At 57.6% G+C, this 16,060-nt stretch overlaps 5 protein-coding genes across 5 annotated transcripts; 1 reads left to right on the top strand and 4 right to left on the bottom strand.

Annotated features, from left to right (window-relative positions):
• Positions 1 to 1,304: 1,304 nt before the first annotated feature.
• SLS55_001828 (uncharacterized protein) lies at positions 1,305 to 4,174 on the bottom strand (the record flags this gene model as incomplete). Its single annotated transcript, XM_066773316.1, has 6 exons — positions 1,305 to 2,849; positions 2,909 to 3,048; positions 3,099 to 3,554; positions 3,606 to 3,933; positions 3,992 to 4,017; positions 4,084 to 4,174. The coding sequence occupies 6 exons, from the start codon at positions 4,172 to 4,174 to the stop codon at positions 1,305 to 1,307; spliced, it is 2,586 nt and encodes an 861-aa protein (XP_066635883.1).
• A 2,604-nt stretch (positions 4,175 to 6,778) lies between these two features.
• SLS55_001827 (uncharacterized protein) lies at positions 6,779 to 8,261 on the bottom strand (the record flags this gene model as incomplete). Its single annotated transcript, XM_066773315.1, has 2 exons — positions 6,779 to 8,095; positions 8,256 to 8,261. The coding sequence occupies 2 exons, from the start codon at positions 8,259 to 8,261 to the stop codon at positions 6,779 to 6,781; spliced, it is 1,323 nt and encodes a 440-aa protein (XP_066635882.1).
• A 1,152-nt stretch (positions 8,262 to 9,413) lies between these two features.
• On the top strand, positions 9,414 to 10,278 carry SLS55_001826 (uncharacterized protein; the record flags this gene model as incomplete). The annotated part of the gene is made up of 2 exons (XM_066773314.1): positions 9,414 to 9,593; positions 9,763 to 10,278. The coding sequence occupies 2 exons, from the start codon at positions 9,414 to 9,416 to the stop codon at positions 10,276 to 10,278; spliced, it is 696 nt and encodes a 231-aa protein (XP_066635881.1).
• Positions 10,279 to 10,792: 514 nt separating this feature from the next.
• SLS55_001825 (uncharacterized protein) lies at positions 10,793 to 13,068 on the bottom strand (the record flags this gene model as incomplete). Its single annotated transcript, XM_066773313.1, has 3 exons — positions 10,793 to 10,999; positions 11,078 to 11,171; positions 11,225 to 13,068. 3 exons carry the CDS (start codon positions 13,066 to 13,068, stop codon positions 10,793 to 10,795), a joined length of 2,145 nt encoding a protein of 714 aa, XP_066635880.1.
• A 415-nt stretch (positions 13,069 to 13,483) lies between these two features.
• SLS55_001824 (uncharacterized protein) lies at positions 13,484 to 14,641 on the bottom strand (the record flags this gene model as incomplete). Its single annotated transcript, XM_066773312.1, has 4 exons — positions 13,484 to 14,052; positions 14,108 to 14,273; positions 14,322 to 14,567; positions 14,621 to 14,641. The coding sequence occupies 4 exons, from the start codon at positions 14,639 to 14,641 to the stop codon at positions 13,484 to 13,486; spliced, it is 1,002 nt and encodes a 333-aa protein (XP_066635879.1).
• Between the last annotated feature and the right edge of the window lie 1,419 nt (positions 14,642 to 16,060).

Genomic DNA, 16,060 nt, shown 5'->3' with positions numbered 1-16,060 from the left:
CGTGCTCCGGTGTCTAGCCAGCCGGCCTTGACCAGAAAGGGAAAGTGGACGCTGGCTGGCCTAGCGAGCCAAGATTGTCCAACCATATCAGGATGCAGGAACCTTAATCGAGGCCGCCAATCGGTGGTAAACCAGTGTACACTACCGCGGAGAAGTGACGATCGCTGAGCCTCACGGCCGGGCCAGGGACGAAGTCGTTCCTACTACACCTAGCCGACTCACATGTACGGGGCTAACCTAGCTAGCGTACCTAGCATCTCCCGAGGAGATCTGGTTCGGCATGCGTCCAAGCTCATGGCGAACAGCGTGACGTGCGGGAAGTGGGTCTTCTTGGCGCCTCCGCACACTCGAGAAGAAGATTCGGGTGGGTGAGGTCTGGATCCCGAGACGGCAGGCTTGGCGGATGGCGGTACGAGGCTTATGGCGCAGCTCAGGCCTTGTGCGGCTGAAGCTCAGCCCGGCTTCCAATACAGGCGCAAGCCCCAACGATGGATGTGGATAGCGGGATGACGCTGGCGTCGACCGACACTGAAGCTGACCAGTCAGCGCTGTTGCATATGTGCCTCTCCCCGACCACGTGCGCCGTGTCCCCAACCGTGCGAGGGACACGACATGGTTGCAGCATCCAGAAATATCACGGCATTGAGATGGGCTTGCACGGGACGGCTGTTGTCGATGCTTGATGAGAAAGAGTAGTGTGTGCGGGGTCGATGTGTCTCGGCTGCCGAAAGTAGGTACCCGGCGGTTGCGCCGCATGAGGTTAGCCCCCTACAACACCATACAATACATGCTTTTGCTCCACGGCTGCAGAACGAGGCGCATGCACAAAGGCCTAACAATAGTGCTAACCATCCCGTCCCAAGCCTCCTACCCGGCTTTCAGGTGGAGTCGCCACTGCTCCGGCCTCGACAATCTCCTTCACTTGTTCGCATAGCCAACAATCAAAATACTCAAATGCATGCATTCCGTTGTTATTCATAATTGACAGAGAAAATCTGCGAGAGCACAAGCAAGAAGTGCATCTACCAACTAATGATGAATGCATGTTTTCGTCGCTAACTAGGAGAGAAGAGGCAGAAGAAAGGCAATTGAAGGGGTATTACAAATGAAAAGTCACCCCGCGCCCCAAATACCGAACCCTTTCAATCCTCCGCATTACGGTTCCGGTTCCAAACTGCATGTCGCACGCTTGTTTTGGTATCACTGAGGAGAGTAGCTGCTAAGCTGTGACGGGCTAGGAAATTCTTCAAGCAAAGAACGTAACCGCTTGGGGTATCATCCGTCTAGGTCGTGACCGAAGCTTCTTACACAGAACCCTGGAGAACAGGGTTGGCAGTGCCAAGCGTCGTGTGGTGGCCGTTGGCCGCAGGAATTCCCGTCCTCAGCCCGTCAGCACCCTCGGTCGTACCGTCGAAGGCCTGGTTGACCTCCTTCTGGAAGTGCTGCGTCTGGAAGTTCGGGTTGCCATTGGCGTACTCACCCGACCCATATCCCTTAGGGCCGGCGTTGTCGACCGACGTACGGTGGGGCTTGCGGGTGACAGCCGAGATCTTGGGGAGGTTCGACGTCTCCTTGGCCGAACCGATCGAGAAGACAGGGCTCTCCCACTTCTCACCCTGCCTGGCGAGATCCTTGAATTCGGTAGCCTTGGAGCTGATGCCACCAGTGAGGCTGATATCTTTGAACATGCTGTCGTGCTGAGTGACGGCCACGTTGACCTTCTTGTCGGCAACGGCCTCCTTGGCCTTCTCCTTCTTCTGGTTCATCTCCATGAGCTTCTTCTGCGCCGCAGAGGCGTAGCGCTGGTAGAGGTTCTGAACGTTCTCCGGGTCGGGGTTCTTCTTCAGCTCGGCCTTGGCCCTCTCAGCCTCCTGGTGAATGTCATACAAGAAGGCATCAGCCATGACAAAGTTGTCCCTGATCTGCTTCTCCAGGACCTTCTGAAGAACAGGACGGATGACCTTGATAAGGAGAGGCTTGACGAGACCGAACAGCAGCTTGTGGTTGGACTTCTTGAGCTTGACAGTGAAGTTCTTGACATCAACGTCGACCTTCGACACCTTGAAGAAGTGTTGACCATCCGACTTGTCGGCGGTCTCGGCAGAAATCTTGAAGCTCAGACCATCGCCACCCAGGAAGATATCAGCAACACCCTTATCCTTGATAGAGGGGAAGCCCTTCTTCCTGTTGACGTAGTAGCTGACATCGCGAAGATCCATCTGGACGCCAGACACGGAGATCATGACCTTGTTCTTGTTCTTGTTGGTGATCTTCTTGCGGCCCCAGCGCCAGTGGTTGTCGCTGGCAAACTCGAGGACGTTGGGCGCCAAGTTGTCGCCCTCAATGACGAGGTTCTCAACAATAGCATCCATCTCCGGGTCGGAGTACTCAATGCGAGGGATGGGGACGTAGCGCACATTCTCGAAGAATGCGGGGATGATAACCTCGGAGAAGTCCTTGAGGAGATGAGGCTTGAAGGCAGCCGCGCCAGACTCGTCCTGACCAAGGTCAAGGAAGAGCTTGTTCAACGCGTTGGCGAAGGCCTTGTTCTGAGGGTCAGAGTCAAACTGGTGACCGAGGAACTTGAACTCGTCCACGATGCGATCAGTGTGAGACCTGTAACGCTCACGGAGGAGGAAACGACCCTGGTCATAGAGGCGGTTCCAGTCCTCGTTGGCGACCGGCTGCATAATGTAGCCCTGCTCCTTGAGGCACTTGCGGATGTAAGTGTCCAAGTTCTTGAACCAGTTCTTGAGATCAGGGTCGCGGTCGGCATCCTTGTAGATCTGGTTGATCGAGTCGAAGAGATCGTCCAGGGAGGTGCTGTTGGCGAAGCGCTCGAGGAGGGTCTTAAGATTGGTCAGCGCTGTTTCGACATGTTGATTTTTAAGTAGTCCTATGGACGCACCTTAAGGTCAGTCTCAGCTCCTTGCAAAGCGTCGTCTTTGTGGGCACCTTTCACGGCCCCGGAACCCTGCCCAGCAAGGTTCCTTGAATGGCCAGTGTATTCTTCCGCGAGGCGGAGAAGAGTCTCAACAGCGCGCATGTCTAAATCGCGTTAGTCTAGCCCGTACATGAGCCCGGTGATTTGAACTCACAATCCTGGTGACCTTGGACCTCGACGACCATCTTCTTGAGGCGCCAGATGGTCTGCTCACGGCGTTCCTTGGGCAACTTGTCCTTGAGATAGTTTTGAGTACGCTCGCGGTACTGCCTGGCCTGATCCTGACGCTCGTCGGGAATGTTCTCGTCAAGCCTCTGCTTCGCATCGCCGACTGCGTAATCAGCGCCGACCTCGCCACCCTCGTTCTGGGCGACCTGAGCGCTGTTGTCAGCGGCCCTCTGGGCCTCCTTCTTGGCGAAGAGCTTGTTCTTGCTAAGCTTCTCCTGGTACTCAGACTTCATGCCCTTGAAGTCGGGGGTCTCATGCCAGGTGTTGTCGGCAGCGGGCTCATCAAGCTGCGAAAGCTGCTCTTCGGTAGGGTTCACCCTGTTGGCAGTCCTGGTTGCGGCATCGCCGACCATGTCCCTCAGGATGATCTGGGCATCGTTGACTGGGGAGAACGTCAGCAGGTGGACTTTTGAGTGTTGAATTGGTCACGTACGGAGCTTCCTGAACTGGCCGTTGGAGATGATGAGGGTTCCAAGAGTTCTCAGACCCTCCAGAGCCTCGTTGGCGTGTTGCCGCGCAGTGTCTTTGTCGACGGGAGCGTTGGGGCTCTTCGCATCGCCACCATGGATCTGCTGGGTCTGCCAGACGAAGTCCTGGAGCAGGTTGCCGTCGTTCTTGGTGAGGATGAGGAGCTTGGCCGCCTCAATGACGTCTTTTACGTCGCCGACCAGCTTTTGACCGTCGGAAGAGAGCTTCTTGGAGGCAGAGGAGAGCGGCTTTGATGCCAATGCGCTGTTGAGCGCGACATCGATCTGCTTGTTCTGTGGGAAAGGTCAGAAAGGCCAGGAATGCAACATTGGCGCAACCAGGAAAACATACGGAGGGCACCTTGCCGTTGGTGAAGGCTGGGCGCATGTTAGCGTTGGCGCATTTGGGCGCGCGGAGTGACGCGTGTTGACAGAAGGACTCACCGGAGTAGATTCCGTACAGCTGGAGCTTGTTGTTGACATCCCTCTCCTTGACCTGCGTGTCAACGGGGCGGTTGACAGCCTTGGACGCCATGGTGTATTATCGAGTCGTAGCGGGCTGTGTGGGGTATCGGGGCGAGGTGGGCGGGTGGGTATCGTGTTGGGGTATCTTAAAATGCAAAGGAAAGCAGATGGTAGGGGACAAGCACCGGGCGGGTGAAGGGGTATTAATTTACAAGCTCCCGCCTCGTGCGACCTGCTTTGATGTGGCTGACCGCGACGTCATAGGTTCGCAATCTCCCGCCTGCCCTGGTGCGATCGCAGCGCGATGGCGCCCCTTCCCTCGGCCACCTGGGCAAAGGCTGGCGTGAGCCTATGGCCGAAACAGCTGGTGCTGCCGCATTGGGGCCCGCGGCTGGCCATCGAGCTTTCCGGATCAACGCGCTGCGCACGCTGTCTAGACGGCGATCCCTGGCACGCTTTCCCCAGACGGGCCCACTGCTCGCTAACGTCATGGTTGCGCTGCACTATCAGCCCAGCTTCAGCTTCTCATGGGTCCGCGCCTGTGGTCCCAACCGCGACCACTACGGCTACGCTTCCGCGCGTGCAGCCGTGCCTCGTCCGCCTGTGTCCCGGCGCCAGCAAACACCGCCCCTCGTGCGCATTATTATTGCGACTCTGCCGGCCGTCATGATAGAGTACGGTGCGCACTGGAGACGCGCACGACCCACACTACCCCGGCGGCGATCTCGCGCACACCCATGTCCAGCGGTGCCGTCTGCCGGCGAATCGATGCACTACGTGCACTGGTCATCGACGGGGGACCGCGCTGCCGTCATCCAAGATTCTCCCGCCAACCTGCCCAGGATGACGCCAACAGGTGCTCTGGGCGAGCTTCCCAAACCAGCAGTACGCGTGTTCCCCCGGCATTCGGCACCTGGCACGAACCACGCCGAATTTTCTCTGCACTGCTGCTACGCTGCTTCTGCTCGCAAATTGCGACGACGCAACGAGACTCGCCGCTCGTACGATAGTCAGGGGCCACACTGCGGTGCACAGCCGCTGCGCGCGCCACGGTCTGGGTTCTGGGTGCGTTGACACGGCGGCGGTGGCGGGCGCCAAACCTGCCACCATGCCTGCAGGGCCCGCAGAACAAAGCTCACCACCTCCGCACGGGCGGCGAACGCGACAGCAACAACAAAACGAAACGCGCTTCCGTAAACAGGACCCTGGGCCATTATTTACTAACAACGCGCCCTCGCAGCCGCCCGATTTTCCGTTTCGCTCCGTGCCACGCGTGTCATAACTAGAGGTGACGCACATTTCAAGGATAACAGGTACCCGACGCAATCTTGACGCCACATGTTTTCGCCGGTGCCGGCGGGTTCTATCGTTTCCCCCCATACAGCCGTCAATCTAGATGGGGCTCACGAGGCCCATCGTACTACGTAGACCCACGGCCTGCAATAAATGGTCTGCCACGTGCTCTGGTTTTCCTTCTCTGCTTAGGGATTAGCAGGATGCAGGTCAACATCATACTCAGATCTGCGTCGATGGGGAAAGAGCCGCTTCCCCAGCAGGATGACGAGGCGATGATGCCCATGGAGAGTCTTGGGCAGCGCATGATCGCGATTGTCCAATCGCAGCATCGCGCTGAGGGCTACTTTGTGCATTGTCCTCCCTATCTCCAATCATCGTTATTTAGTCCGCATGTTTTGCACGTATATTGTAGCTTGATAACCCAACCACAATCACCACACTCTTCACCACCAAACCTCACAAGGCAAATGTAGCTCCACAGCCAACCGATCAATGGAGTTTTCCCGCGCCACAACGCTCCACACCATTCTCTGAAGTTCAGCTGTCGAAGACGCAGCAGTGGATCCCCAGCCATGGCATTCCAAAGCAGGATTGGCCAGATCTTGCCAATCTGCATTATTGTGATGATCCGCGCCCCTAAAGCCACACCGTCCGCCGACCATCGTCTAGAACGGAAAGCACGGTCCGGGCGCAACGACGACTGCGGGCAATATGCCTGTTTCCTAACGGCTGTGTCCGCACTCCACCTACGTCATGAGCGCAAGCCTCCCCATCCCAGATAATCGTATCATGTTCATCAGCCACATCTTTCTTCACACCGCTCCAGATAGCGCTTGTGGTAGGATTCTGGCAAGGGTTCTGGAGATTGGACTACTGCACTTGAGTGGTTGAGCTTTCAAACAGTCTCCGTCATTGGGGTTGTATCTATGCCGAGGGCTCATTTTACGTCCCAATCCGCCAATTGGCCATCTAAGTATTCAAAGGACATCGCATTGAACATTTCAGCCGCCTGCACTGACCCTATGGACATCTAGGTGCCAGTGTTACTCCCACTTAATTTCTGGCCTTGTATAAACGCGGAGTTGCAAGAGCAGCAGAAGTAGAACTGCAAATATGCATTTGCATAGAAAACGCCACCCAGGGAATATATCAAAGCCCATCTACCAGAACGCCCGGTTGCCCTGCATCGCATCGTACATACTCATTCGAAGGCCCACTTCCATCTCGTTCCTTAAACACCAGCAATATCCACAAAGAAGAAAAAGCTAAGTCTCGATCGCCATCCCTCCTCTCATCCTCCTCCTCCGCTTTCGGACCGTATTCCTACCCACAGCCATGGCACGCCAGCTCCCCGCCAAACCTCCACCGCCACCACCCCTCACGACCACCTCGTCGTCGCGCACGCCACCGCGTCAAACCCAATCGTCCACCTCACGCTCCCCATGACCACAACCAACACGGCCAGCCCCACCGCCACGCTCGCGAAACCGTACGCGTACGCGTGCCTCAACCGCGACGACAACCCGCTCAGCTCCGCGACCCACGTCGACACGGTCGTCAGGCAGCCGCAGAAGCCGTCCATGACGCCCTCCAGCACCTGGCAGCCCAGCCTGCCGCCGCCGACCATGATGCTCTGCACGCTCGCGACGTCGTTGCCGCCGCCGCCGTCGTCGAGCGGCACGTGCTGCAGGTCGAACGCCATGCCCAGCGCGGCGGTGCCGAAGACGTTGACGGCGAAGGTGCCGAGCGGGAAGGACGGGATGAGGCCGTTGAGCTTGAGGCTGGCGTAGAAGCGCAGCAGGCAGCCCGGCGGCGCGAGGACGCACGCGAACAGCGCCTGGCCGCGCCACGTTTCGTTGGCCCATGAGCTGCTGTTGCTGCTGCTCGAGGGACCGCCGGGGCGATCGGGCGGCCAGATGGTCATGAAGATGGCGCCTAGCCACGCGAGCCAGGCAATTGGGACGACTGCGCGGTCGAGGAAGCGGCGGGTGAAGCGGAAGGGGAGGGTGGGTGTGATCGGTTCGAGCGCCAGGGCCAGGTGTGCGCCGAAGGTGTAGGCGGAGAGGCAGAGGCCGATGGTGGTCGCGATGACGGCGATGATGGCCATGAAGCTGTAGCCGCCGTTGCGGGATACAGTCGTGCTGTAGCCAGGACGCGTGGCTCCAGAAGGGAAAGGGTGGTTGAACGGCGCAGGGAGATCGTTGGAAAGAGCAAGGAAAACGTCACGCATGAACGATGAGTAAGAGGTGAAAGAGCCACAGAATCCCGTCGCTAGGCCGATATACAGTGGGATGGTTTTCTTCACCATTCCGTGCGCAGCCTTCGCTTCGCTCAACAGCTTCGCCATTTCTTCATCTCCTCCGTGAGATTTCGTAGCGGGAAAGAATGCGGGTGTCCCCCATTCTGCGCGGAACAGGTTGCGGTCCTCAGCCAGAAACCCCAAGATCAACGAGCCTCCTACGTTAGCCCAGAGCTCGCTGAAGATGACTGGGGCTCCGGGATAGAAAGTAAGCCATTGAACACCTAGACGAGCCAGAGTCCCTAGGATAGCGAACAATATGAGATACGACACAGTATACAGCTGCGTCGCAAACCTCGACGTGCGCCTGATCGGCTGCTGTGCCGCCGCTGACTTGGTCGTCGGCCTTGCAATCTTTCCACTCGAGCTTGAGCCGTACGAACCTCCTTGGCTGTCCTGTCTGCGTCTACTCGGCCCGCTGGACCGCGATTTGGGTGTCCTGTCTCGACTTTGCGGTATGACTGGAGGCAGGGCGCTCAGCTCAGCCAAATTCCCCTCATGTTCGAAGACTCCGTGGGGAGTGTTGTGTCCGAATTTATCTTCAAAGGATGGTGACTGCCATAGCTTCCGCCGACCGCCTCTACCGATTACTGGCGATGGCGCGGCTGCATCGTCCATGTCATCGTGTCTAGTTGGAGGCGTATACTTGTGCACGATCTGGTGTTTTGGTGTCCTGGGGGGCTTCTCCGGAGTCGTCTGGCGAGACTGATACGAAGTCTTGCTGCGGGGGGATTTCCCGCCAACATTGCTGCGATGTCTGCTCTGCTTGCTCTCTTTGCCGAGTTGGGCGGCATGGCTGGTGTCACGAAGGTGCTTGCTCGGCTGGGTGGTGCCGGTGCGGTGCTTCGCTCGGCGAGCGTCGGCATTGGAGGCGCCGTCATGGCGTGCAGCGGCTGCCTGCAGCGGCGTCGAGCTGCTGTGACCCGTAGCCGTACCAGCCACCGCAGCGTCAGCAGCCGACAGTTGGTTACGCTCCGCGAACCGGTCCCGACTGTCGGCTCCCAAGGGCGAATTGGGGCGCGATCGCGACGACTGCCTGGACGAGCGCAGCGACGCGCGCTGGTCGTCGAAGCAGCTGCTCCTGCTCTTGTGCGCACCGCGCGCGATGGCAGCCGCGCTCGACTCTGCCATGGACAGAAATCTTATCGGTTTGTCGTGGGCTCCGAAACGCTGGCGCAAGCGCGGTGGAGCCAAGCTTCCGTCGGGCGGGCGCGGGTGCGGGCGCGAGCGCGAGCGTGTGGATCAGCGCTGCGAAGGGCAATTCTCCGGAGTGCGAGAGAAGAAGGGACCCGAGTGAGTCGCGGAACGTCCAGTCAATGGCCAGCCATTGTCGAATGAAGGCCCTGTGCCGACTCTGCTGCGCTGTACGGGAGGCCTGGATGGCGGGTCAACCACAGGTCAGGCGGCTGGTGACAACGTGCGTGTGTCCTGCCTTCCAGCGAGGATCCGCGGCAGGGATTCGGCCGTCGCCCGGCCTAATCCCCAGAGAGCAAGCTGTGCCCCTCCACAACTGGCCGTCGGCCACCGACCGCGCTGCTCGGCGGGCGGCACCGCTATCTACACAATCCACGCGCTCGCTGCACGCTCCTCCCCTTGATAGAAGTACATAAGAAACAGCGACCTCTGTCCTCCCGCGCCTTGTCCCTTATACCCGCCGTGCCCACCGCCGTTTCCGCCCTCGCCCTCAGCTCTTCCGTCCACACCCCCATCCGCCATGGCTTCATTACCATCCAACGTCCACGTCTCCACACACCCGTGTGTCCAGGCCAAGCTCTCGCAGCTGCGCTCCGCCAGCGCCAGCACGCGGGAAGTCAAGTCGCTGATCCATGAGATTTCGACCATAGTCGGCGTCGAGGCGCTCGCAAAAGGCCTGACCACCACCTCCGCAGGAACCGTAAGCTTCCCTTTCCCCCATGCTCCATCGCAACAACGACATCCCGACCAGCTCTCCGCGAGCCTCCGGGCCAGCCACTCAGCTCCCTCTCACAACCAACCCCCCGGCCACCCTCTCGCAGATTGCCGCAAAGCCCACTGACAGGTTACCCCACGCATCCATCATATAGGACCAAAACCCCCTCGGCTACAGCTTCCCCGTCACCACCATCTCGCCCTCGCGCATCTCGCTCGTCCCCATCCTGCGCTCCGGGCTCGGCATGACCGACGCCCTCCTCTCCGTCCTGCCCGCCGCCGTGCCCGTCCACCACCTGGGCCTGTACCGCGAGAAGACGACGCTGCAGCCCGTCGAGTACTACAACAACCTGCCCTACCACAAGCCGACCGCCTCCAACCCGTCCGTCTCCGCCGGCCCCTCGGACCTCGCCATCATCGTGGACCCCGTCATCGCCACGGGCGCCACCGCCTGCGCCGCCATCGACACCCTCCGGGATTGGGGCGTCAAGAAGGTCATCGTGTGCGCCGTCATCGCCAGCGAGGACGGCTTGCGCAAGGCGGCCGAGACCTGGCCCGAGGGCGTCGAGGTCTTTGCCGGTGGCTGCGACAAGGAGATGGACGACAAGGGCATGATCAAGCCGGGCTTGGGCGACGTCGGCGATAGGTTGTTCTTGACGATCGGCAAATAAATGAATCGGGGTTCATGGCTGGTTTGGAAAAGCTCTGGGCAGTTAGAGTGTGTTATATATCCGTTACTAGGAGTCTGGTTGAATAATGAGATTTGAATGAACTATAGAACTTCTGGAGTGATCCTAGTCAATCGCTCTATCAACCCGCCAGTTCAGTATTCAAAACCTCCGGCCTGCTCTTTCAGGAAATCAGTAACTGCTCAAAGAGCATTACTGCATCTTACCCAAATCTGCATTCCGTCGCTAGTGCTCCTTCGAGTGCCCATCGAGAAGGATAGAACGGCCCACTTCTTACTGATCAAGTGTGGAACGAAACACTCGCTCCAAGTTGCAGATGTAGCCGTACAAGATTGTAGTGGATCCAGTCGTGACTGCCTTGAGTACGACGGAACCCGTGAGTCATGTCGTTAGCTTTCACTCGTCGTAAACTCCCTTTCAATGCCATGGGTATCGTGGACAGCTTCAAATGAATACCAGCTCTTCAAATCGACCATCTTGTGATTCACACCGAACCTTATTCAAAGTCCTGGTCCAACACAAAGTTCGGCCTCGGGTACTTCCATTGGTCGAACGGGACATCGTCGCTGCCAGGCATCTGCTCGCCGTTGGACAATTCCAACCTCGGGAAACGGTCGCGTGCCCACTTGTACCACACGCCTTCTTCGGCTGCGGCGCCATGGTTCCAGGGGGCATTGAACTCGGACGGATTGGGACCGAAGGTCTTGAGCGAGTTAGTGCAGTCTGCACCAAGAATGGCGTCACGCGCCCATCTTAGGAGGTTAGGTAGTATTCGACTGACCTTGCTGAAGTCACTCTCTCCCTCCTTCAAGAGGCACGATTCCTCCAGTTTCTTTGACAGCTCGTCGTTGACAAGTACGAGGGCTCCACTATGCCTATCCGCAACTCCCCAGTTAGCGCCCTTTCACATAGAGAAACTTCAACGTACCATCCAGCTGCGGCAACGCTCAAAGCGTAGTGAGTCCCAAGTCCGTCTTCATCAGCGGCTGCAATCCCAGGTTCCTTGTCCCAGTCAGAGCCTTGCTGCTCAATCCATTCACTGAGTTCCCCGAGAGCAGTCGCGTTCTGTATCGTCATCCTGATACGCTCCTGAGCTTCCGCAACATCCACTCCTCCAGATGACAAGAACTTAATCCATTGCCGATTGACATCATTGAACAAAATCTTACGGCCGGTAGTGTAGCCATGCTGGCATAGTGCTCTGGTATCTCCGATTTGTACAAGGCCTCTCAAACGACTCTCAGCTTCGCCGTGGCCACCAAGACCAAGTGCTCCGCAACGTTTGGGCTCTCTGCCATACGAGGTAATGGTACCGTTAGAGTGAAGCGCATGGTAGTGGTAATCTCCAAAGGCAATTGAAATTACACCAGAGTTCTGGAGCGCTGGAATCCTCTTTAGATTGGCCGCATCGGGAATCTCGTTTGACAGGCGGAGGTCCCAGCAGGCCGCCAAGTAATCCTGCGTGCCAGTGATGACTTCGCCATCATTCTTGAATGCAGCAAAGGATCTGAACGCTCCCTGAACATCAAGCTTTTGCGCACGTCTTTGGACGGTGTCTTGGTCAGCTCGTAGAGCTACAAGTTCAACGATGTCTTCGACATGGCCAGTGGTATCGCCCTCGTTCCAACTCATACGTGCGGTGAAGAACTTGCCCAGGTCTGTGACGAAGAGAACGAAATGCTCGAGAATGACGTGGTTAATAACTTCGCCGATGGTCTGGCCAAGCTCACGTGCAGCGTCATCGGCATCGCGAGCGCTTCTAGCAGGTCGAACATAGTTCGTCTTGGGCACAGGGACAGTGTGCTGAACGATTAAAGTATCTTTGCCGATGTCTGAACCATAGTGCTTGCGGTTGGCGGGGCTCCAGAGTACAATTCCTGTGCCGTTGATGTAAGCGGAGCTTACACTCCATCCACCAACGACCCGGCGCACGGATCCGCTTCCCAATGAGATGGACTGGTTGCGATGAAGGTGGGACGTTTCTCCATATACTTGGGTCTTCTCTGAAATGTCACGTTCAGCAAACGCAATATTCCAGGCAGGCTCGTTCATCGAATGCCACGACCAGATCTTGCCGCTGTCCGAGAGACCGAGGATATGAGACCTGCCGGAGGAAAACTGCTTGATGGCGGTCGATGGATCATAGCGATCAATTGAGCGCGGGAAACCCGCCGGGTATTTGAGCGGAGCAAGAACGCGTGCCTGATCCGCGGTGAAAGTAAGGCCATCAATGGCGCCAACCGAGTAGAGAACTCCCTTGGAGGTAAGCAGGGTGGTCGACCAGCCGCCACATTGAAGGTCGGCAATGATACCAAGATCCTTTGACTCGAACATCTCAAAAGGGTACGGGCGTTGGTCAATCTGCCTGGCAGCCGGGGGGCGACCGCGCCTCATAATGGGGCCCCTCATGCCCCTCAGCATGCCCCGGCGAGGTGGCGCGGGCGGGTCTTCGTCGGGATCCTCTTGTCCCAAGGCACCACGTGAATTTTCGCCCCAGGTGTAAGCGCGGGTGTTGTGCATGAGATTCCTGTAGAGCTTCTGCCAGTGGGCGCCATCGGCAACCTTGGCGGGACGTTCAGCGATCCTGAAGGTCGATTGCGCCGCGATCCTCCAGAAGGATGGGTCCTGGCGGAATGAGGGATCGTAGAAGGCTTTGCAAGTGCGACAGAGCGCCATGAAGCTCGTGGCGTCCAGGTGAGGAATGATGCAGTTCGTCAAGACATCGAGTGGCAGCTCGGCCAGCGAGGTCGGCGGGTCGGAATCCGATGCCATAGCGGCGGTATTGCAGAGATGGCTGTCGAGGATGTTACAGGAAGATCTGTTCGAAGGGGTAGGTTGCGGTTTAAGTTGGTTGTTTACGTAGGAGTGAGATGATCTACTTGCTGCGTGGCTGCCTAGTAGGGCAAGCGCGACCGGTGACGTATTACTAAGCACGTGACGAAGGAGGGTCCACTGGCACCCAAAAGATCTAAGCAGATGGTTTCGCGCACGCCGGAAACGAAAAATTTCAGGGCTCGCCGATTACGTGTTATGATTGCGCTCGCTTTCGTATGTTTGTAGAGAAAGGATTTCTGAATTGCAAGGCTTCCAAACCCCGCAAATCACAAGCACTATCAACATTCCTGATTAATTGTTCACGAGTGCCGATCTATATTGCAATGTTTGGACCATGACATTAGAATAATCCTCAAAGTGAAGAGCCTTGTTCAATCAGCTTCAGCTGAGGCCCAACTGTATCCATAATTTGTTGCTTCCAGCCAATCCAGTCCATGCCCAGCATCCTCTCCGCCTTACTGACGTCGATGTTCCTTTTGCCTGGGGAAGGCGCATTGCTCCACTGCTCGTTCGGATATTCCTGCTTCACGAACCGCAGCGCCTCATCCCAGTCCGAGAAACCGGGCTCCGCCGAGAGAATGAACTTCTGATAGCCGGTAATGCTCGGGTCCAGAGCTTTGATATGGGCCTGCGCAACATCCGTAACATGGACATGGTTGAGCATCGGAACCCGCTGGTCTGGGCCCTTTAACGAGGCCCACAGCATCGCCCGTGACCCGGAAATGTCTTCCGGGGAGGTCTGCAGGAGGTGGTGGCCGAATATGAAGGTAGGATGAAGGCTCACAATTCCGTAGTGCGGCTTCTGCTGAGCGAAAAAATGCCGGGCTGCCTTGGCGGCCAAGAGCTTGGATGCGCGATAGGCGGCAAAGCTAACTTTGAAGTCGAGGTCCGGAGAAACATCCAAGTCGTAGTTGTGATCCTCTATGATTGTACTTTCAGCGAATGCCAGTGTATGTGGGTATTGGATCGCACAAACCGGTCACGGCTTCCTCAGGCGCAGGCCAGTCAGGCCATGGGATCAGGTCAGCAATGGAACCGGTGAGGATACACTTCTTGACGCTCTTGGTTTCGTTGGCTGCTTCCAAAATGACGACTGTACCGTTTACGGCGGGGTTGATGTGGCCCTCCTTCCAATTCGTACTCTGTAATCAATGAGTAGGTCTTCACTCCAATGGAAGCACAACACTCACCGGAGGGGCAAGAGGAGAGGCAACATGGAAGACATATGAGACACCGCTAAGAAGACCATCGTATGCACTTGACTTGGTAATGTCCGGAACGATGACAAACTCCGCCTGGGAGCCAAATTCAGGGCCGAAGTAGGACTCCAGCTGCTTGACTTGTGATTCCTTGCGGACGCTGCCACGCACGCGATAGCCAGCTTTCAGGGCCTCAAGAACGACATTGGCACCGAGGAATCCGGCAGCACCGGTGACCTAGAACACGTTAGCTCTGTAGGTAACGGACAATGGAGAGACAATTCACTTACGAAAACAAGCTCTCCAGACATTTTTCTCACTCACCCTGAAGGCGCTGTCGAGAAACAGATGCTGCCGACCACCCATGCTCTTATAGCAGTATGCCTGCTCCAGTTTACTCATCTCCAATGTCTGAGGACTTCTACCTCGTTTGCAGACAAGTCGAAATCCTCATCGCGCAAAGACGCCAAGTATGAGTAATCTCATCACCGTGGGCCGAGAGGGTTGCAGGAAGTATAAAGCCGAGGTGCGTGCTCTGATTTTTAATCTAGTCAAGCAGCTGTTCGCACGTATATAGACTTCGTTCCGAGGCACTGCTTTTCTGATTACCCTTCCCACGATGTGCTTGCGTCGCGCGCTAGGAAAGGAAGTCTTACCTCAATGGTCGACTTCATGCTCAAGATAGAAACGCTTGTAGGTTAGTGCGGCTAGGCTGAGAACTAGACAAGTGCGCGATTTATGTTACAGCCCTATTATCGGTTTCATTTCCGTCGGGAATGTATGGTGCCTGCCCAGCGTGCAGAAACATGGGGCAGAGACAACCCCGCAAGCTGCGCACATGGAAGGCTGCTTGTGCATTGTTCGCCGAAAGCAGCAGTATGCAGACGGGGAAGCATCGGAAGACACTCTGGCAATGCGGCACGGGCGGGGCGACGTCAGTGGTGAGGTAGTGAGGGTGAATCAGTCACAGGCACCGGGGCCCCGGCCTGTGTCTGGGGTTTACCCCAAGTACCGAGCCGCGCAAGGGACAAAGCGCAATCATGGTGAGCCGCCTCGTGTGGCAGAGCGACGCTTCGGACTCGCCATTGTGCAGTAGTGCGGCCGGTCAAGCAACAGTCCGGCAGCTGGCGCGTTGCGATGGTGCATGCACAGAAGACGCCGGCGTATTATGTGGTAGGCTGGGGTATCCGGCACATCTACACTCGGGTCGATCGATCCCAGGGTGCGCTGGCAGCGCAGCGATAGGTGGCCAAGCGGTGTGACGGTCCCTGGCTCTGCGACAGAGATGCTTGGCCAGGGTCCTTGGAAAGCTTGCGTCGTCGAGGGCCTGGGGATGCGCCGACAGGCCCTTGCGTCAGCGGGCGCCTCTCAACACGCCTCACGCACCGAGTCGCAGTGGAACTGGCGGATGGCGGCGGGGAAGCGACTCGGGAGGCCGCGGGCTGCTGCAGACGGCGCTCGGTTCGCTGCGATGATGAGACGAGCCCCCCCGGTAAACGCCGGCGCAGAGGCGATCTCGCGCCTGGCCTGGAGCGCCGCCCGCCTTCTCCTCTCAGCCCAAGAGCAGCCTAAGCATTCTCCAAGCCGCGGTCTTGCTTCCACCCCCATCGCCCTGCATCGCACCGCCCATCGAGGGATGACGCCTGAGTCCACCACCACCATCTACTCCACCGCTGGCTGTCGGTCATGCCGTGTTGCGCTCTAGGAGACGGTTCCGGACCACTACGACG

Source organism: Diplodia seriata (genome assembly GCF_021436955.1).
Source record: "Diplodia seriata strain FDS-637 chromosome Unknown scaffold_2, whole genome shotgun sequence".
Taxonomy (NCBI): domain Eukaryota; kingdom Fungi; phylum Ascomycota; class Dothideomycetes; order Botryosphaeriales; family Botryosphaeriaceae; genus Diplodia; species Diplodia seriata.
Note: the sequence above shows the minus strand (reverse complement) of the source record. Positions and strands in the feature narration are given on the sequence as shown.